Source organism: Salmo trutta, chromosome 29, assembly GCF_901001165.1.
Source record: "Salmo trutta chromosome 29, fSalTru1.1, whole genome shotgun sequence".
Classification (NCBI taxonomy): Eukaryota; Metazoa; Chordata; class Actinopteri; order Salmoniformes; family Salmonidae; genus Salmo; species Salmo trutta.
Window position 1 is genome coordinate 17,097,733 of NC_042985.1, and position 21,030 is coordinate 17,118,762.

The 21,030-nt window shown below is 42.2% G+C and overlaps 2 protein-coding genes across 13 annotated transcripts in view; both read left to right on the top strand.

Moving 5' to 3' along the window:
* The first annotated feature begins 2,867 nt into the window (after positions 1 to 2,867).
* On the top strand, positions 2,868 to 11,659 carry aktip (akt interacting protein). 8 transcript variants are annotated; one of them, XM_029721031.1, is made up of 11 exons: positions 2,868 to 3,118; positions 3,950 to 4,186; positions 5,717 to 5,931; positions 6,251 to 6,315; positions 6,633 to 6,733; positions 8,341 to 8,429; positions 8,794 to 8,841; positions 9,163 to 9,261; positions 9,942 to 10,049; positions 10,231 to 10,291; positions 10,522 to 11,659. In XM_029721031.1, exons 2-11 carry the CDS (start codon positions 4,010 to 4,012, stop codon positions 10,627 to 10,629), a joined length of 1,071 nt encoding a protein of 356 aa, XP_029576891.1. In that variant the 5' UTR covers positions 2,868 to 3,118; positions 3,950 to 4,009; the 3' UTR covers positions 10,630 to 11,659. The 8 variants fall into 8 exon arrangements, with proteins under 8 accessions (XP_029576891.1, XP_029576892.1, XP_029576890.1 ...); XM_029721032.1 differs by having other exon boundaries at positions 2,868 to 3,073; XM_029721030.1 differs by having other exon boundaries at positions 2,868 to 3,044.
* Positions 11,660 to 13,186: 1,527 nt separating this feature from the next.
* The window catches only part of chd9 (chromodomain helicase DNA binding protein 9), a 126,985-nt gene continuing 119,141 nt past the window's right edge, over positions 13,187 to 21,030 (top strand). For 3 of the 5 annotated variants that reach the window (XM_029721039.1, XM_029721042.1, XM_029721041.1), the window contains exon 1: positions 13,187 to 13,275. The gene's annotated coding sequence lies outside the window, so the exon portion shown is untranslated. Of the gene's footprint in view, positions 13,276 to 13,828; positions 14,094 to 21,030 lie in introns of those variants that run through there. The other 2 variants (XM_029721040.1, XM_029721045.1) reach the window with 2 other exon arrangements.

Below are 21,030 nucleotides of genomic sequence, written 5' to 3' on the forward strand. Positions count from 1 at the left end.
GAAAACGACTACATTGACCATGAACCTTTGCTAGTTACGGCCACTTTCACCATGATCCATAGCGTTGTTTTGATGCCATCGTAGAGGGTTGGAACAGAGAAGTTGACTCGGCGGAAAGTCTGTCTTCCTGTAGTAGGTGGGTTCTTTCGCCCCCCAAGCAAGGAGTTTTTGTTTGGAGGTCAATGAGTGCCGAATTTGGTCAACCAAAAAAGGAATTGCTTATTTGCGACGTGACGTTTATTTGATCGAATAGAAGTTTCATAATGCTTAAGTTGTTACGAGTGTACTGATTTAAGTAGGACACGTGACATCCAGGCTACTTTGGCTATGCATATTCAGGATTCCCGAGTGGCGCAGCGGTCTAAGGCACTGCATCTCAGTGCTAGAGGCATCACTACAGACCCTGGATCTATTCCAGGCTGTATCAAAACCGGCCATGATTGGGAGTGCCATAGGATGGTACGCAATCCGTCATTGTAAATAATAATTTGTTCTTAACTGACTTATATATTAAAAAAAATGACTTGAGACTAGTAGCATATCATCTCTTGCCATTGAATAAAGGTGGGTGGTGTCAACAACCCTCATCAAATATTCAAAATACATTCAACAATCTGATGTATCCACCAATCCAAAGAAAGGATAGGTGGGCGTGAGACAGGCTGCCCAGCCCGGCGTGCCACTTTGTGGTCAACGATTCCCAATGTCGGTATATCCATAATCTTTGGTGCCACTCAGTAATATCGCGCAATCGGGAATTGTACGTAGGAATTGTGGATGATGTCATTATCACGATTTACTGTTTTTAATGTCTATGGTTATACCTCAGAAATAAATAATTGTTGGATACCTTTACCTTTGCTTTTCTTTGTGGTGATAGCCAAAGGGTTTCACTGGGTTGATATCTCTGGTCTGTTACTAGTGCCGTTTCAACTGGTTCTATCTTTTTCTTGATACTGTGTCTTGTTTTGAGGTGTTTTTACTGATGTGTCACCTCTATGCTAATATGGCAAAAATTCACTAACTAACCAACAACTATACAACATATTTAACCATTGTTACCCTCTCAAGGCTTCCGGCCCAGACGGCATCCCTAGTCGCCCCTAGTCCCGTCCTCAGAGCATGCGCAGACCAGCTGGCTGGAGTGTTTATGGACATATATCTCCCGGGCCCAGGGTCCCGTACTGTGCAACTGGTTCCTGGACTTCCTGACGGGCCACCCACAGGTGGTGAAGGTAGGAAACAACACCTCCACTTTGCTGATCCTCAACACAGGGGCCCCACAAGTGTGTGGGCTCAGCCCCCTCCTGTACTCCCTGTTCACCCATGACTGCATGGCCATGCACGCCTCCAACTCAATCATCAAGTTTGCAGATGACACAAAAGTAATAGGCCTGATTACCAACAATGACGAGACAGCCTACAGGGAGGAGGTGAGGGAAAATAACCTCTCACTCAACATCAACAAAATAAAGGAGCTGATCGTGGACTTCAGGAAACAGCAGAGGGAGCATGCCCCTATCCACATCGGACCGCAGTGGAGAAGATGGAAAGCTTCAAGTTCCTCGGCATACACCTCACACAGACAGGGTGGTGAAGAAGGCGGAACAGCGCCTCTTCAACCTCAGGAGGCTGAAGAAATTTGTATTGGTGTAACCGATGTGAAATGGCTAGTTAGATAGCGGTGTTGCGTGCTAATAGCGTTTCAATCGGGTGACGTCACTCGCTCTGCGACCTTAAGTAGTTGTTCCCCTTGCTCTGCAAGGGCTGTGGCTTTTGTGGCGCGATGGGTAACGATGCTTTGTGGGTGTCAGTTGTTGATGTGTGCAGAGGGTCCCTGGTTCGAGCCCAGGTAGGGGCGAGGAGAGGGACGGAAGCTATACTGTGGCATTGGCACCTAAAACCCTCACAAACTTTCACAGATGCACAATTGAGAGAATCCTGTCGGGCTGTATCACCGCCTGGTATGGCAACTACACCGCCCGCAACCACAGTGCTCTCCAGAGGGTGGTGCGGTCTGACCAACGCATCACTGGGGGCAAACTACCTGCCATCCAGGACATCTACAGCACCCGATGTCACAGGAAGGCCAAAAAGATCATCAAGGACAACACCCACTCGAGCCACTGCCTGTTCACCCCGCTACAATTCAGAAGGTAAGGTCAGTACAGGTTCATCAAAGCTGGGACCGAGAGACTGAGAAACAGCTTCTACCTCAAGGCCATCAGACTGTTAAAAAGCCATCACCAGCACCTTAGAGGCTGCTGCCCGATATACATAGACTTGAAATCACTGGACACTAATAATTGGAACACTAGTCACTTTAATGTTTACATATTTTATGCTACTCACCTCTATTGTATATACTGTATTCTATTATATTCTATTCTACTGTATTTTAGTCTATGCTGTGCCGACATGGTTCATCTTAATATTTATATAATCCATTAATTTTCTTTAAATGTGTGTGTATTGTTAAATTGTTAGACATTACTTGTTAGATATTACTGCACTGTTGGAGCTAGAAACACAATCATTTAGCTACACCTGCAATAACATCTGCTAAACATGTGTATGTGACCGATTTATATTTGAGAGACAACAAGCGCTTATTGACCACATTTATGTTTTTAATAAGCATTGGAGACAAAATACCGTTAACATGTTGCGCATGCTAAACAAACCAATACATCTATACACGTTCTGCGTTCTACAAGTCAGCAACTCGAAAATTTCAGTTTCTTAGTTCCGACTAGTACGTGAATGCGGCATAACAGCATGACTTAAAAAGTGATAGAATGTCAGCGAATCATATTTCAGATACATGATCCACGCTTTGTTAAAAGCCAATAGAAATAGCCCTTGTGAATAGGAAACGCCCATCATGAGCTCGGTGATTTCCGGTGTCTGTGAGATTGCTTAGCTAGCCAGTTACCCAAATTATTGCGGTGCACCTTTTTGGTTTTGACCAGTGGTGATTGTAACAGCGTCCTTCAAAACGCACATTTTGAAATTGTTCACATAAATGGGAATTTTTTGAACAGGTACTTGTCTAAATTTTCGTCCAGGGAAGGTAAGCTGGCAACTGGATGCTAGCTACCGTTAGCTTTCAAGCTAGGTAACGTTAGCTGGTTAGTTTGCTAAGTTTGTGTTGTGAATAACGTTCTTTTCATTCGTTTGTCGAGTCGTAAAGTATGCCTATTTCATTATGGATAATATGCAACAATGCTAGATTCCATTGCAAATGAATATGTATGCTTGATTTGTTATTGCAACCCTGGCGTCCAGCTAAAAAACTGGACGTATCTTGTTAACAATCTAACTAGCTACTGTAACTATATATAACTTAACTAACTAGCTATGTGTTCAAAGTCATCTTGCATAATTAGTTGCCTGCATAGAAACACGTGAACCAACACGGATACAATGTCAACATTGCTAGTTGGCATAGTAGTTAGCTAAGCAAAGATCTTAGTTAACTAACTTGTCAACTGCTGTAGCCAACGGCAATAACAATGCCCTTTGGTAATATGCGAATAAAATAATGAATCTAGCTAGGCTAACATTCAACATCCATGTTAAACAACCATTAACACCAGTTCAAGCTTGTGATATCTGGATTATTTCCCGGTGGGGTTTAAAGTGCTTGGCCTGGCAGACGTAACAGTTAGGCCTGGCAGACGTCATGACATGAATGAGGCACGTCTGTCTGAGCATCAGCATGGTCCGTAGATCAGAGAGTCAACAGCTGTCATTGAGTTCAGGTTGCCCCATTGTGTGTGTGCTGAACAGAGGGCCTCATCAGTCATTTGGTCTCGTGTGGATCAGTTGGTAGAGCATGGCGCTTTCAACGCCAGGGTTGTGGGTTCGATTTGTCATGGGAGACCAGTACGAAAATGGCCCTAAATAAATACAAATGTAACATTTGTTCTGTCAATTCTTCCCCCAGTGACGCCAGCGAATGGCACAGGCAACACTTGTTGTGGGACCGACATAGACGGACAAGTTAATGAACCTGAACCCATTCTGGAGCATGTCTACCAATACTGGTCGTAAGGTAAGGGAGCGCTCTTCCTCTTCTGCACCGAAAGCCAACTTCTGTCAAGTTCACCCAACACACAAGCGAGAAGAGAGACAAAAAAACAGGACCTTCAAAAGTTCCCAAAGAGACACCCACACACTGAAAGTAAGCCTAGTGTGGTCTGTCTCCCTAACGTTTCCCACAAAGACGGCATGGCTTGCTTGAAGCTTTGTGCATTTTACACCGGTTACCACCTGTCTTCAGTTTGAGAGTAATCTTGGAGGACTGGAATTGTGGCATGGGAATGTCTAACTTGTGGTGTCCTCTAATAATGCATTAGGCCTACTCATGCCTTTTCGCCAACTCCTTGCCAGGGACACTCCTTTGCAATCTCATCCCGAAAGAGGGCTGTTTCAGGGTCGCCTTTTACTACCTGGTGCTCTGTAGTTCTGTGACGATACCAGTATCGCAATATTTCAAAAATGAAGACACGAAGCAGACCGAACTCTTTGGTCCTTTAATAACCTGCTGTATGTAAAATATTGTGCTATAGCTTGGAAAATAAATACATTTGACTGAATGACAGTGGTTGTTTCCAACATTATGGCTGTTTTCCTAAAGGTTAAATCTGTTTTGTGTCCTTGCCACTATACTAACGAGTATCGTGATACTGGTATCGTCCCAGCCGTAGTGCTCTGGAGGTTGCAGCTATAGTCAGATGTGACTTAACACAACACATGCGTGGTTGTTGCAGGAGGAGCCTATTGCTCCTGGGAAATCCACTTGGATTAGATGTTAAACTGTAGTTTGACCAGAGCAATGGTGAACTTCTCAACTCTGCATTTGTTTTGTTTGCTAATTGCTAAGATTCAGTTGGGTGAAAAGCTGTTTGCCATGCATCTGCTGTTTTGTTATTGCCGTTGTCTGTTGCCTATGTACCTCAATGACTTCTGCGAGAAAGGGAGGCACCAACTTCTGGTTTAGCATACAGGCGTCACATTGGAGAAGTAGCTCTGCCCGTAGTAACATAGGTGTGACTACTCTCTGCCCTGCCCTGCCTTGTCAGATGAATGGTTCACTCATTGCTCTGTGCCTCTCAACATGAATACTTCTACAATGTGGTTTGTTTTAATGGAACTCGCTGTGTGGGAACCTGAAATCTTTCTGTAGTTGCAGAGATAGTCCTTGAGCGTTTGTTGCTGAGTTGTTACTTTGCTTACAGGCATCCCTCCTGCTGTGAACTAGCCTATCCTCCTCCCCTGTGCTTCCCACTGAGCTAGCATTGGCAGGATATGATGCAGGCTGTATTTAGGGATGCTGTCTGTGGGTGCTCTCTCACCTCCCGAGGAACGAGGAGTTTGATGCCAGTCGAGACTCTATGAAACCTGAGAGGTTGTCACCTCATGCCTATTTATTGCCCAGGGCTCAATATGTGCTCCCACTGCTGTCTGTGTTGCCTTGTAGTTCGACAACAGAGCTTGCCTCTGTCTATGCAGATAGATGTAACTAACAGACTTCCTTGAAATTGGTAGACTGCATTGTCTCTTGTGATTCTGCAACATGGTGAATAAAGTTTGGCTAAGTGGTTTCAATCTAAACATACTCCCCTCCTTGTAATAATCAATGCTACCAGTTTTTATTTCCTTGACATATATATTGAGTTAAATGCCTTTTGTTCACTCTTCTGCTGAGCAGAGATCTGACGGTGAGGAACAGAGTGGAGAGCAGCAGCAGCAACAAAGAGCCAGTCCAGTCCGTCCTAGCTTTGGGAAGAAGCAGCTTCCCTCCATCCCCAAGAATGCAGTCCCCATCACCAAGCCGGCCTCTCCTGCCGCCACGGCCCAGTTGGCCAACGGAACACATGCCTCCTACGGTCCATTCTACCTGGAGTACTCGCTGCTGGCTGAGTTGTAAGTACTGGCCCCAGATCAGACTTTTTATTTTGGGTAGTGGATGTAGACGCATACCTTTTAAAATGCGTCATTCCTCCCTCCTTTGCTAGAGGTAATCACTGATCTCTGTGACTGGATAAGTGAAGGTAAGATTTGTTTTCACCAGTCAGATCATTGATTAGCCTACCTGAAGGAAAGGCAGGCTGCATCTTTGATATATTTGAACAAAGGCCACTTATGTAGTTAATTTAGAGAAGCTGTTGACGAAAACACACTTAATTTCCATATCCATTTTCTGCTGCATTGATTTAATTCCATGTTCCCCTGTGACCCACAGCACGCTAGTGATCAAGCAAAAACTGCCTGGAATCTATGTGCAGCCATCCTACAAATCAGCGTTGAGTAAGAGCCTAATTTTGTATTTTTTATTTTATTTAACCTTTATGTAACTAGGCAAGTCAGTTAAGAACAAATTCTTATTTACAATGACGGCCAAACTCCGGACGACGCTGGGCCAATTGTGCACCGCCCTATGGGACTCCCAATCACGGCTGGATGTGATGCAGTCTGGATTCGAACCAGAGACTGCAGTGACCTCTTGCACTGAGATGCAGTGCCTTTGACCACTGTGCCACTCGGGAGCCCAAATCTGTCATCCTGTTTGACTGCATAATCTATATATAACCTATACAAAATTAATTATTTTATCTTCTTTCCAGTGTGGTTCGGGGTCATTTTCATCAGACATGGCTTGTACCAGGATGGAGTCTTCAAGTTCACTGTGTATATTCCAGATAACTATCCTGATGGTGAATGTCCTGTGAGTACTTCAGGGGACCTGCTGTAACACTACAACAGAGCTGTTTACACAAAATAAAGCAATTTCTTTGGCACATTTCAAAGGTTAATGTGTTCAGCATTTCCTGCTTTGGTGGCAAAGGCTGAGACTGTGATTGGTTTGACTGTCATACAGTGCATTTGGAAAGTATTCAGACCCCTTGACTTTTTCCACATTGTTGCGTTACAGCCTTATTCTAAAATATATTCTAGTTTTTTCCCTCATCAATCTACACGCAATACAAAACAGGTTCACATTTTTTTGTGCAAATTGATTAAAAATATCACATTTACATAAGTATTCAGACCCTTTACTCAATACTTTGTTGAAGTTCCTTTGGCAGCGATTACAGCCTCAGTTCTTCCTGGGTGTGATGCTACAATCTTCGTACACCTGTATTTGGGGAGTTTCTCCCATTCTCTGCAGATCCTCAAGCTTTGTCAGGTTTGATGGAGTGTCACTGCACAGATATTTTCAGGTCTCTCCAGAGATGCTCTGGCTGCACCACACAAGGACAGAGACTTGTCCCGAAGCCACTCCTGTGTTATCTTGGCTGTGTGCTTTAGTGTCATTGTCCTGTTGGAAGGTGAACCTTCGTCCCAATCTGAGGTCCTGAGCGCTCTGGAGCAGGCTTTCATCAAGGACCTCTGTACTTTACGGCGTTCATCTTTCCCTCATTCCTGACTAGTTTCCCAGTCCCTGCCTCTGGAAAAACATCCCAAAGCATGATGTCTGCCACCACCATGCTCAATGTAGGGATGGTATTGGCCAAGTGAAGAACAGTGCCTGGTTTCCTCCAGACATGATGCTTGGCATTCAGGCCAAAAAGTTCAATCTTGATTTCAGCAGACCAGAGAAACTAATTGGTGGAGCGCTGCAGAGATGGTTGTCCTTCTGGAAAGTTCTCCCATCTCCAGAGGAGATGTCAGCTTGACCATCGGGTTCTTGGTCACCTCCCTGACCAAGGCCCTTCTCCCAGATTTTCTGTTTGGCTGGGCGCCATCTCCAGGAAGAGTCTTGGAACCACCCACCAAACTTCCATTTTAAGAATGGAGGACACTGTTCATGGGGACCTTCAATGCTGCAGACATTTTCTGGTACCCTTCCCCAGATCTATGTGTCAAAACAATCCTTTCTCGGAGCTCTACAATTCCTTCGACCCCCCCCCCCCCCCCCCCCCCCCCCCCCCCCCCAAATTGGCTTGGTTTTTGCTCTGACGTCAACTGTGGGACCTAATATAGACTGGTGTGTGCCTTTCCAAATCATGTTCAATCAATTTAATTTACTACAGGTGGACTCCAATGAAGTTGTGGAAAGCTCAATTTCGAGTGTCATAGCAAAGGGTCTGAATACTTATGTAAAGGTATTTGTTTTTTTAAATATTTCTAAACCTGTTTTCGCTTGTTCATTGAGGTATTGTGTGTAGTTATTTAATCAATTTTAGAATAAGGCTGTAACGTAACAATGTGAAAAGTTAAGGGATTTGAATTCTTTCTGAATGCACTGTATGATGGTACATTGAAATGTGGTGTTTTAGTATTGTTAGAATATTGCATAAATACCATGTTCTCTCCTGTACCACCATTTAGAGAGTGGTGTTTGATATCCCAGTCTTCCACCCACTTGTGGACCCTGTTTCAGGAGAGCTTGATGTCAGGAGAGCCTTCACCAAGTGGAGGTCAGTACATGGCTTCTATGCCCAGATCATTACATCCAAATTAATGAGGATGATTTGGAAATGGGTGTTTGTCAGGTACATGTGGCTTGATATTTTTCCATTAGTGTAACGCCTGCTCCACTATGTACTAGCCACTACTACACAACCTTACACATCCCATGATAGGCTAAATGCAGTTACTACCTTTTGATCTATGATGTTACTGCATCATGTTGTGATTGATATGTGTGTTCTCTCAGGATGTTGTAGTCCTGGTGGTAATGTCCCTGAGAGTTGAACTGTGTGGGGCTGTCTATAGTGTGCCTTAGTTAGAACTGGCATGCGTCTCATCAAGGCCCAGTGTTTACTCTGACTACTGTTCCAGCTCTGTTCCTCATGGCCTGTTTCTTCAGCTGGACAGTGACACAGCCTTGTAAGGTCTTCTCTTAAACCTCAGTCTCTATCAGCTGAAGGTGGATTTATAGGAGCACAGCACTATACCTTTTAATGAATGGGGAAAGTTGTCCATGACATTCTCAATGGAAACCTGTCTGTCATTATGGTGTATATGTCACACTTTGGCTGTGCCCTACTGGTGTTTGAGCAGTGCTACTGTTGGGTGTTTCACTAGTCTGAGATGAACCTATGCACCATGGAATGCCTTTATGATAGTTGTGTATTTACTGTAACTGGAGTTGTATTTGGTTTGCCATTATGTTGAGAGATTCATAAATGTCTCCCTGTGGACATGAAGGCGTAATCACAACCACATTTGGCAAGTCCTGATGTATGCACGCACGGTGTTCTACAAGATCAACACTATGGAACCACTCAACCCAGAAGCTGCTGTGCTGTAAGTCTGTACTTGTTCTCTTTCTCCTCACAGCCTTCCTTCTCTTCCTCTTGTACAGGGAAACTGGGCCATGCGTACATATGTGACCTGGGTCAGTTTATATAGGTCAACAAGCAAGCTAGTTGTGTTCCTATTGTGTACTGTGAAACTTCAATTAATAGCCCACACATTTATTTGCTTCAGTCACTGAACAAAACCGGTGCTTATTAGAGACGGGCTTCTGTCTATTTGAGCCAGGTGTGTGTTTCTTTAATGCACACAGCTTTTGCACAAAATGTTGAAGACTACCACACTGTTAATTGTGACCAGTATAAACATAAATCTATCGCAGATCATACACCCCCCGATTTGGCACTTCGGCACCATGGAGAGCTTGAATTTGCCGTGTTTATTTTTGATGGCGAACAATGTTTTTATCAGAGCTGTGTCCATGGTACCTTCGTAATTAATTTAGACCCACTGTTTATTTGCTGAAATGTGTGTCGATGCCCAGTTACTAAAAGGGACAGGCGGCTGTTTGAGACTCTGTTTAATTGAAATGTTGAGGTATTCTGTTAGGAGTAAAACAAATCTTAATTCCCTGAGCTAATGAATTTAGATTCTGGCCAGGTAGCGGCAATTATCACTCCACACTGTATTGACTGGCAAATTGCTTGTATAATCATACTGTTTTTTTTCAGGTACGACAAGGATGTGCAGTTGTTCAAAAGCAAGGTGATAGACAGCGTCAAACTATGCAACAGTCACCTCTTCGACCAGCCCAAGATGGACGATCCTTATGCAATAAGGTTGGTAGTAGGAAATGCTCCTCATTCCAGGAATTCCATTTCTCATTCTCATAGCTCATGAACAATCTGAACATTGTCTTTACATTTTTTTATTCATGTCAATAAGAAACATGCAGCATATGAAAGGAGATGCAATAAATGGTTGAGAATTTGGTTTCTTTTTTCATGCTTATTTTTCCAGTTTCTCTTCATGGAACCCAGCAATCCACGACGAGGCGAAGGAACGGATGTTCTCACACAAAGTGAGTTTTCTAAACCCCAGCAGTGTGCTTTTCAGACTTATGTAAAAGGACACAAAGCTCTGAGTGTCTGCTATGGTCCAAGGAGTCAGGTTCCCTCTGAACTCACTCTCCCAAAAGAGGCTTGTTTTACCCCAATGAGAGCCAGCAGGGCTGTGATTGGTGAAGCTGTGAGCTGCCATTTGTTTCCATGGTGCTAGCTGAACAGTGTGGTAATGTGTCTGTTATTCTAGAGACGGCCTGAGGATCACCACAAGGGGCTGCAGGTGTCAGGACTGTCTTGGGTGAAGCCCGGATCAACACAACCCTTCAGCAAAGATGACAACCCTCCCCAGAGCTGAGCTGATCCTGCAGTCCTAGTCAGCAGCCACTAGAGGAAGATGCAGAGCAGAATGCCACGCCACAGACTAGCTTCAGCAGCCGTTCAGTCGTGTGAATAGGAACTGAACAAGTTGAGGGACTTCATTTTACGTTGCAACACTTGCGCTCAGCTTTAAAAGCATTATAGGCATCTTGTGCTCAAACAGCTATAGAACTAAAAATGTGTATATTATGTAAGTAAATCAACAATGACAACTGGTTGTCTTAGTAACACAGACTACAATGCAATCAGAGCTTTTTCCGTTTATTTTCTTCTCTGTTCTTTGCACATGCTTGGGTTTGGTCTATGAAGATAACCACTCAAAGCTGGTTGAAAGGTGAGAATAAAATTCAGCATTAATTATAGGTATACTGTATGGGTGGACTATGGATTCAGGACAGTTATTGTTTATTACTGGGACTGAAGATGGACTCTAACCTTGGGTGTTCTTTTTCCCCCAAACATATTTGCCTGAAATCAAATTAGAACAACATTACATTTTTGGGGCGAGGGAAATTTACGTTCTTTTGGATTACGGTTTAGTGTCTTATATTTCTCTTTACTGTGTAAACTATAGGTAAGATGGATAATATATATATTGCAGATTGAGCAGCAGGCAAGTGTGGTTTTAATTAATATGCTAAGTTAAATAATCACATCTATCTTTACGTTGCTTTTAATTCATTTTGAATGTTCTATTTACCCTTATTGAGCTGATAAAGGTTTGTGTAAATATAAAAAAATATCTGCTGTGGGAATGGCAGCCCTCCACAGACAACATTGTTTTGCTCAAAGCTGTTGGATACTTGGCACAATTTATATTGCTGTGAAATGATGTAAACACATGCTGCCATCTGGACTGTTGAATTTGGCAAAACAATGTGTACTTATACTTCTCATTTTACCTTTCCTATATGGAACCCAAACCTCAGTCAACAGTTTGTGCTGTATAGGCAATGAGTTTCGAAAGCTTTTCTTTGAAAGGAAATAAACACGACAATGCATACCAATGACTGTGTGTGTGTGTATATATATATATTTTTAATTTAACCCTTTCACTAGGCAAGTCTGTAAATAAGAATTTGTTCTTAACTATGACGGCCAAACCCGGACGACGCTGGGCCAATTGTACGCTGCCCTATGGTACTCCCAATCATGGCTGGTTATGATACAACCTGGAATCCAACCAGGGTGTCTAGTGACGCCTCAAGCACTGAGATATAGTGCCTTAGACTGCTGCGATGTACATGTATGTTGTGATTTAGGTTTGAGGTAAGCACTGTTTTCATTGGACTAGTTGTGGAGATCTAAGTAGTCTTTATTCATCACATAAGGGTGTGTGGGTCATGTTGGATTTCCTCACTGAGTGATTTAAATCGTAGATGGGTTACTTATGCTGGCTGTATAGACCAGGGGTATTCAACTCTTAAAGGCACTGCATGGTCAATCTGATGTCTATTGGTCATGTAGCATTTATGGTGATATGCCTCTTCAGAAGTCAGGGCATTCATACTTCTTGCGCTTTGTGGAACAGCCCAGAGCTGATGTCAAGGAAGCGAGTTGTATTTAATACAGGACCTCCCGCCCCCACCTACCGTCAACCGATCATGTCAATGCGGAGCTATATGGAGCCCACTTCATTGTTACAAAATTTGAGGCGCAGGGCAATGTGGTACAGAGCTCAATTTGGCCTCTACGTGACTCCAGAGACTCCGCAAATGCGTCACACCGTCCATAAGGCGCCTTCAACCACATTTTCAGATCAAGCATACATTTGCTCTTAGTAAATTAGCTGGAGAGGTTGATAACCAGGGGTGAACATACTAACGATGTTAGTGTTGAAAAATGAACTGACACGTTAGCTAAGACACAATGTATGCTTGATCTGAAAATGTGGTTGGAGAGTGTGACGCAATTTCGAGGCCACCAGAGGCACGCAGAGGCCAAAAAAGTTGATTAACTTTCCCCAGTAATACTTTCAGATATGAAGGCATGTGCTTTGATTTCAGATTCAACTTTCAGATTAATCAAAAGGAGCGCATGTGTGAAAAATCTGGTTGGATCTCATAGATTTTAGAAAACCATTTCACTTTTTCTGGTCTCATGCTGTCATGCATAGACTTATGGTTCCACGTCAAGACCATAGTGACTTGGTTTAGCAGTACCGTCAAGAGCCATTGGGGGTCACCACACACTAACGACAGGTTGCCATGTTATTTTCCCACTATCTCGCCTGTCAGAGTCAACATTATTATCCGGGAGACTACAGGTTTGTGTAATCAAAGTAAAACCTCCACGGATTGGCTTCAACCCTACCGCGGCCATCTTGTGTGTCATGCCTTTATAACCAACTTTGTCTAATATTTGTTATTTTATTTTACATATGAGGGGTTATTATGACACAAAATTGAATATGAAATGTTGTGCATGTGGAACCGGCTCCAAATGTAATCTGAAACGATAAAAATTGAACGAGTCCTCAACTGTCCAATCAGAGAGCAAGTAACTGATATGCAAATTGATGTCATCATCGATTCGTCACGTCAGCAGCAGCAGAACCGCTGTGGTCAACTAGTTAATAACTTCGCTCTTATAATTTTCAGTCAACGGATTTTGCTTCACTTCGGTAAGTAATAAAATAATTTTCGACTAAATAGAAAGTATTGTCTCCACACAGAGCGTTTAACTCAGAGAGCAAACTGTAATTCTAATGACTGAGAGACAGTGACGCTCAGCTGTGGTCACTAACGTTACGTTAGCAGTGGGAATCCCGGTCTGAAAAGCACCCAACTAGCTACAATATCAGTCAAATAGCTCGCGGAACATTGTAACTTATACCATTTCCATAATCGTTTCTCATAGTTCGAAATATTGCGCTCGTGTTACTAAAGTTATTGACGGCGCTTCGTTATGGTGGTCCTGAACTGACAGCGACCCGCTGTGATGGTACGATCCTCGAGCTCAGCATCGTTACCATGAATGTGCATGCAGAGGGTAAAGTGATATAAGTCGGGAGTCTCAACGAAACTCGGTCGGGTCCATCAACAACTGGTTTAATTGTCTGTGGTCAATCTAATGCATTGTTCCTAATGAATGACTGTCGAGCCCCATCCAGCTCTTCCCTCCTCTCCTACTCAGCAGAGGCGTCACGACACCACTGAAGTCGGAGAGGGGCTTGGAAGGAAAGACAAGTGGGGACACGTGTACGATTCGAGTCTCGAGAAGAACAGATGGTGGGAAAAATCCCTAAGGCTTGGCACCTGTCTTTCACATTCAGAAAGTTAAGATTCAGCTAATTTCTCTAACTAGGTAGCTAGCTACCTGTTGTGACAGGGGAACACATCGAGTGCCAAGCAGCCTTTTACTAGGAGGTGCAGCAAGGCTATTGTGAAGATTCGATGCTCAGATAGCCACGAGCCATAGCTGCACTCAGAGGATGCTGAGGTTAGTGGCCATTACAGACTGGCTTCTTTCTATCATGGGGTTCATTGTTACAGATTCTCGCTGTGCCACATAAACCAGGTTTGGTTAATTGAGGGATTCTAGAACCTATTCTAAAGTAAAATTCAACAATGTAATAGGATACTTATTAACCTTTCTTACTTCGTAATAACAACGCTATTCTTGGGATTATTCCTATTTAGCGTCATTACAAACTAGTGTAATCAGCAGCCAGCAGATTAAAGCCGATTGATGATTATCATGGATGTCCGTTGCACGTAGATGTAGTTTGTGCAAATAATATTTTGATTCCTGAATCCATGATGGAGTTGGATCGTCGACAGACGACGGGTTTGTGAGTTTGGACAGTTTGATGCTACATTGTTTCTGTCTCTATTTCGTTGTCGTTGTTGTGGCTGCACTTGTTATCTGTATTTTTTTGTTTAGGGTGCTTAGATAAGTCACCGGGACTCTGAAATTGACGACGCCTATTTATTGGTTGTGTATAGTGGGTTGGCGATATCATGCTACTTGAGGCAAAGAGGCATAGACTCATGATAAACAAAGAAAGAAGCAAGCAGCTTGCAGAGGTAGCTAGCCCACTGGGCACAGACTTCAATTCAACGTCTATTCCACGTTGGTTCAACGTAATTTCATTGAAATGACGTGTAAACAACGTTGATTCAACCAATGTGTGACCAGTGGGAGACTAAATGTAAGCAGGAAGCGCCGCACAAACACGAATGCATTTATATTGCACAGACTATGATGGGACCTGTTGAATGTGCTTTGGAATGGCCCTTGATCAGTTTTCTTGGAGAGTTAAATTAATCTCCATTGTCCAATGATGCTTTTTTAACAAAAGAAAAGTTGATTCAGGTGGGGGTCTTTCGTTATTGGTGGGCCGGTTATTACCCAGTACTTTGAGGGTAGAGCCTACAGATAAACCAGCCAAACAAATAGTCTACATTCGATTTGGCTATGAATTATCTTTTACATTTTAAAGTGGGTTTCACTGTAGCTAAAACTTAACTCCAGAGATTAACTAGAGCTAGTTTCACTGCAGATCTGGGTTCAATGTCAATTTATAAAGACTTTCTAGACTGCATAAAGTCTTCATAAGAACTACATAGATGCGTCACAAACCTAGCATTTATAAGCAATGTCATAGCCTACCTACTACATGCAATTAAAAAAAAAACTCTTGAAACTAGATCCTGAAGATTCTGGTCTTGATGAGAATAAAAATAAAAGATATGTCTGGAGATGTTCCCTTCTGCACTGTTCAATCAATCTAGTAAATGTAAAGGAGGACATAAGATGGATTGTCTCCTTGTTAATTGAAGGGAAGTCGTGTCACAGGCTCTCTCTTCCATATCCCCTGAAAACCGGAATTTACGGTTGTTGGCATCTCTGCTAAAGCTACACCCCAAGGGTAGTGCTGAGCGATGAACCAAAATAACTGATTGACAGACGTTGGTTCATTGCATTTCCTATTTTTTTCTTCTTCGGTGAGCTTAATGCGCACATTTCACCGTTTCTCTAGAGATAAATCAGATCTAGCCTGAACTGTTCAGTGTAGTAGGGAGTTGTTGTTTCCAACAAGCCAATATTATACATAGTTTAGTGCATAAAATGTGGTAATTAACTACAATGACCATAATCCATTGCGCATCTACTAGTCCGGTCTGTGTTTCTTTCACGCCAGCTACTGTGGAGACAGAAGAATGCGCAATCGTGAGGTGATATAGAGAGCAGCTGTTGCTTTGTGCACTATCTCTACCTGAAAATACATGAGAGTTGGTATTCAGCAGTCATAAAGTATGTCTTATTTACTTTGAAGAACTACAAAATAGTGATTTTGTCAGACAGCATAGGTTGCAGCTCTATAGAGATGAAATGATGACTTGGAGTAAAATAATAAAGCCATAAAATAAAACAAATGTAATATACACAATAAGTGATTTTTTTTTGTAAAGCAATGTGAATAAATTATGGCTCACCGTTTGGGTTTTTGCATCAAATTACACTATTTGACGCTTCAAATAATCTTTTAATTTGACGCATCAAATAACACAATTCTATTATAGAATGTTCTGTGTGCTGAATTTGCACATGCAGGCCAAGCGCCACCATTACTGTCAAAGCTGTACAATCCTGCGTTGGTAATAAGGCATTATTTGTTTGCCCGAATTAGAAAATGTCTGTGTGAGCATTTGAAATTAGATCAGGATCAAACGAGCAGGATCAAAAATGTTTGCAAATACTGTTGAAGTCGGAAGTTTACATACACTTCGTTTGGAGTCATTGAAACTAGTTTTTCAACCACTCCACAAATTTCTTGTTAACAAACTATAGTTTTGGCAAGTCGGTTAGGACATCTACTTTGTGAATGACACAAGTAATTTTTCCAACTATTTTTCCAACAATTCCAGTGGGTCAGAAGTTTACATACACAAAGATGACTGTGCCTTTAAACAGCTTGGAAAATTCCAGAAAATGATGTCATGGCTTTTGAAGCTTCTGATAGGCTAATTTACATAATTTGTCAATTGGAGGTGTACCTGTGGATGTATTTCAAGGCCTACCTTCAAACTCAGTGCCTCTTTGCTTGACATCATGGGAAAATCAAAAGAAATCAGCCAAGACCTCAGATGAAAAATTGTAGACCTCCACATGTCTGGTTCATCCTTGGAAGCAATTTCCAAACGCCTGAAGGTACCACGTTCATCTGTACAAACAACAGTATGCAAGTATAAACACCATGGGACCACACAGCCGTCATACCGCTCAGGAAGGAGATGAGTTCTGTCTCCTAAAGATGAACGTACTTTGGTGCGAAAAGTGCAAATCAATCCCAGAACAACAGCAAAGGACCTTGTGAAGAAGCTGGAGGAAACAGGTACAAAAGTATCTATATCCACAGTAAAACGAGTCCTGTATCGACATAACCTGAAAGGCCACTCAACAAGGAAGAAGCCACTGCTCCAAAACCGCCATAAACAAGCCATACTACGGTTTGCAAGTGCATATGGGGACAAAGATTGTACTCTTTGGAGAAATATCCTCTGGGGTCTGATGAAACAAAAATAGAACTGTTTGGCCATAATGCCCATCGTTATGTATGGAGGAAAAATGGGGAGAACACCATCCCAACCGTGAAGCACGGGGGTGGCAGCGTCTTGTTGTGGGGGTGCTTTGCTGCAGGAGGGACTGGTGCACTTCACAAAATAGATGGCATTATGAGGTAGGACAATTATGGATATATTGAAGCAACATCTCAAGACACCAGTCAGGAAGTTAAAGCTTGGTTGCAAATGGGTCTTCCAAAGGGACGATGACCCCAAAGATACTTCCAAAGTTGTGGCAAAATGGCTTAAGGACAACAAAGTCAAGGTATTGGAGTGGCCATAACAAAGCCCTGACCTCAATCCTATAGAAAATTTGTGGGCAGAACTGAAAAAGTGTGTGCGAGCAAGGAGGCCTACATACCTGACTCAGTTACACCAGCTCTGTCAGGAGGAATGGGCCAAAATTCAACCAACTTATTGTGAGATGTTTGTGGAAGGCTACCCAAAACATTTGACCCAAGTTAAACAATTTAAAGGCAATGCTACCAAATACTAATTGAGTGTATGTAAACTTCTGACCCACTGGGAATGTGATGAAAGAAATTAAAGCTGAACTAAATCATTCTCTCTACTGTTATTCTGACATTTCACATTCTTAAAATAAAGTTGTGATCCTAACTGGCCTAAGACAGGGAATTTTTACTGGGATTAAATGTCAGGAATTGTGACAAACTGAGTTTAAATGTACTTGGCTAAGGTGTATGTAAACTTCCCACTTCAACTGTATCTTTCATACAGACGTTATTAGCAGCTTCTGGGGTAGCTAGCTAGCTTTAGCTTGGTACCTAGCTAGCACCAATCCAACCAGCCTGAAAACAATGACCAGTAGAAACTGCAGTCATTTTCAATATTCTTAACAATGATTAAGGAATCCTTGTTGCTCTCCTATTGAAATAACTAGCTAGCCAGCTACCGAACCCCGTTGCCCAAAACTAAAGTTATAAGCAGCCAGCTAGCTTCATCTGTTAACGTTGTACATTGTCACAAGTTATCCCATTCGCTTGAGCAGGCAGACAGGTTCTCTAACCTGTTGTCTCTTTTTATTCCTAAAGCATTTAGCCTACAGTATCCAACCATGCCTTCACCTCCATTGTTACTTGTATTTGTTCAAGGGAGGCAGAGAGGAACATTTGGATATTCTCAATGTCTATCACTGAGACTTTAAGAGGCCATATCAACAGAAATGTCTGATTCGATAAAGTCTCAACTAGGGCTGACCCCAATTAGTCGACTGGTCGATTGTTTGGTCGACTAATATTTTTTTTTAGTTGAGCAGAAGTAAATATATATAATTTTTATGGCACACAAGACACCTTGTATTATTCGCGCCCATCTCAGTGAACTAATCTATTGCGGAGGCTGCAGGGATGTCACAGTCCAAGAAAAAGTGTAGTCTGGCTAAGATGCACAAAGCATGTCTCTCTCCAGAATGCGCTCTCTCCTGCCAGTTTGTGCACATTCATTGTTTCATAACTTCATTGTGTGAATTGTTTGCATTTCATTGTTAGTATATATCAATTCCCCATTACATATATCACAAGTAGTAAGTACATTTTCTGTTAATTCCTATAATTTTTAATCGACAATGTTTGTTTGGTTACGGTAATTTCTGTTAATGCATTTAATATATTGTTATTTCAGTCTTTTACCGTTCTCATTGTCGGAGTGGACACGTTGTTTGCAGAGCGCACAACCTATGCTACGCTTGTGAGAAACAAGTTTTGGTTTATTTCATTCTATTTACTAGTTTTGACAATTTAGTCATTGTGTTTTGTTTGGAGCGCTCCTGTCATTGTTGAGTAAGGATGCGCATTGATTACTTCTTATCCCTTGCGCATATAGCCTACAGCTGTGTCTGTTCAGAGCTCACTGGCAGGAAACAGAATATTTCATACAATGTTGCAAGTTTGCTAGCATGAGCTTCAGGCCACACCCTAGTTAATAGTTGATACAATGTTTCAAGTTCTTTGCAGACAGGCCATGCACAGCCAATGTGATTTATAAGATATTTATTTTGATCAATATTTCTGTTTTTATTTGTTGGTTTTATAAGCTATTTTACATAGTTGGCAATGGCAATAGAAGTTACTTTTTAGGTTTGTATCATTTTCATTAAGATTTGGATAGAATTTTGATTCACCACATGACAATGATTTTGACATACGAAGACGTTATTTTAAATTAAACTGTTGTAACTGTAACTGTTACATGAAAATGTGCATATGAAAACCATAACTGGCATGCAGATCAGTAGAAATTGTAAGATAAAATGATATTCCACATCAGAAAGGTTACCAACTCGTGTAGCCTATTACCGGCAACTTCAGCAGAGTAGCGGCAGAATCTGCGAAAGCCAATAGGAGCGGGAGGAGGATGGTCAGGTTAAGTTCTTCTTCTGATTATCTTCATCTCTGGCTCCCTCTTGAGTCATTTGTGTCTTATTTAATCAAAAACTGCTCTTAAAGCATCAGACAAGCTCAATGCATATATAGTTGATTTTATTAAAATACATTGGGTGTGTCTATATATGAAAAATACACGTTTAAAAATTACGACTTTCGGTCGACCAAGCTATTATTTAGTGTAGGACAGCCCTAGTCTCAACCATAGACAGCCTATAACCGGTTTTATTGTACATCATATAGCTTAGGTTCTACAGTTCATCATTGGTCCCAACTAATACAAGACGAAGAAGCAGCAGCATGAAGAACTCTATGCGGCTCAGATAAGCTACCTAACCTACCTCTGATTACTCGTTCAGTTCGTCGAGCGGCCCGGGTAGGATTCTGGTCTGATGTTACCTCTAATTGAGTGATCAGATTTTCCTGTCTGTTTGGGAGAATTAGGCCTGGCCATTCTGCTCATTGTCAGTTACAATGGAGCCCTGCTAAGTGGCTGAGAGCAATGGGAGTTCTCTTTTCATGCCTAGCCTGCCCTCAGCTGTAGGTCTGTGTTGCAAGAGAAGGGAAAACTCTCCTACTCCTGGGCTGGCTGCTAGTCACATGAGAACAGAGCTCTAGTATAGCCCTGCTATCTGGTGCTCCTGTTAAACACAGTTCTAACTGGTATAGCTGTCCATGTTGTGCTGGACCTCCATTCCATAACATCTGTCATTTATGAAGATGAGTAAGGCTACATTAATGATTCACAGTAACCAGGTTAGGGTTAAGTCTTGATGCTTCCTGTATGAATCTTGTGTATTGTCTTGGTTGTGTGCTTGTGTCATATGGCATACTGGGCCTTTGTAACAATGAGTAAAAAGTAAGGTTTCATCATAGCCAGGGACAGCCCCACTACTAGGGTTGGGTGGTATGCAGATTTTCATATCTTCATATTGTCCTTCTCTCATCCCGAGATGTACGGTTTTACCATGGAGGCTGCTAGCTAAATATGCTCACAAGCGCAAATGGAAAAATAAATATTGCAAAGACAGGCAGCCCAGCTATAAAGTTATACATGTATATGTAAGAGCTACTGAATGTATTTTTTTGTGAGTTTGGACATTTACAAACAAATGTGAATGAGAGACATTGTGCAATAAACAGTACTGGTTCTGGAGCAGCATGTGTACGTGCTGTATCTGTGTGGAGTCTGGAGTCTCTAGGGCAACAGGCCTGCTTGCTCTGCTTAGAGAAGAAGACAGGCTGAGAAAGGAGAGGAGAAAAAACACAAGGAAATCAAAAGACAGCAGTGGCAGCTGTACAGATAACTCATTCAAAGGGCTTGACTTTTCAAACACGGCAGAAAGCCAACACAATATGATGGATGCCCCATCACCTTATTCATTTTGCCACTTACTTAGATAACCA

What these genes read in the sequence shown, in the direction of transcription:
- aktip (XM_029721031.1), top strand. Translation starts at nt 4,010, where the DNA reads ATGAACCTGAACCCATTCTGGAGCATGTCTACCAATACTGGTCGTAAG. An exon ending in ATCCTGATGGTGAATGTCCT is followed by an intron (nt 6,734 to 8,340) that starts GTGAGTACTTCA and finishes ACCACCATTTAG; the next exon opens with AGAGTGGTGTTTGATATCCC. An exon ending in AACGGATGTTCTCACACAAA is followed by an intron (nt 10,292 to 10,521) that starts GTGAGTTTTCTA and finishes CTGTTATTCTAG; the next exon opens with AGACGGCCTGAGGATCACCA.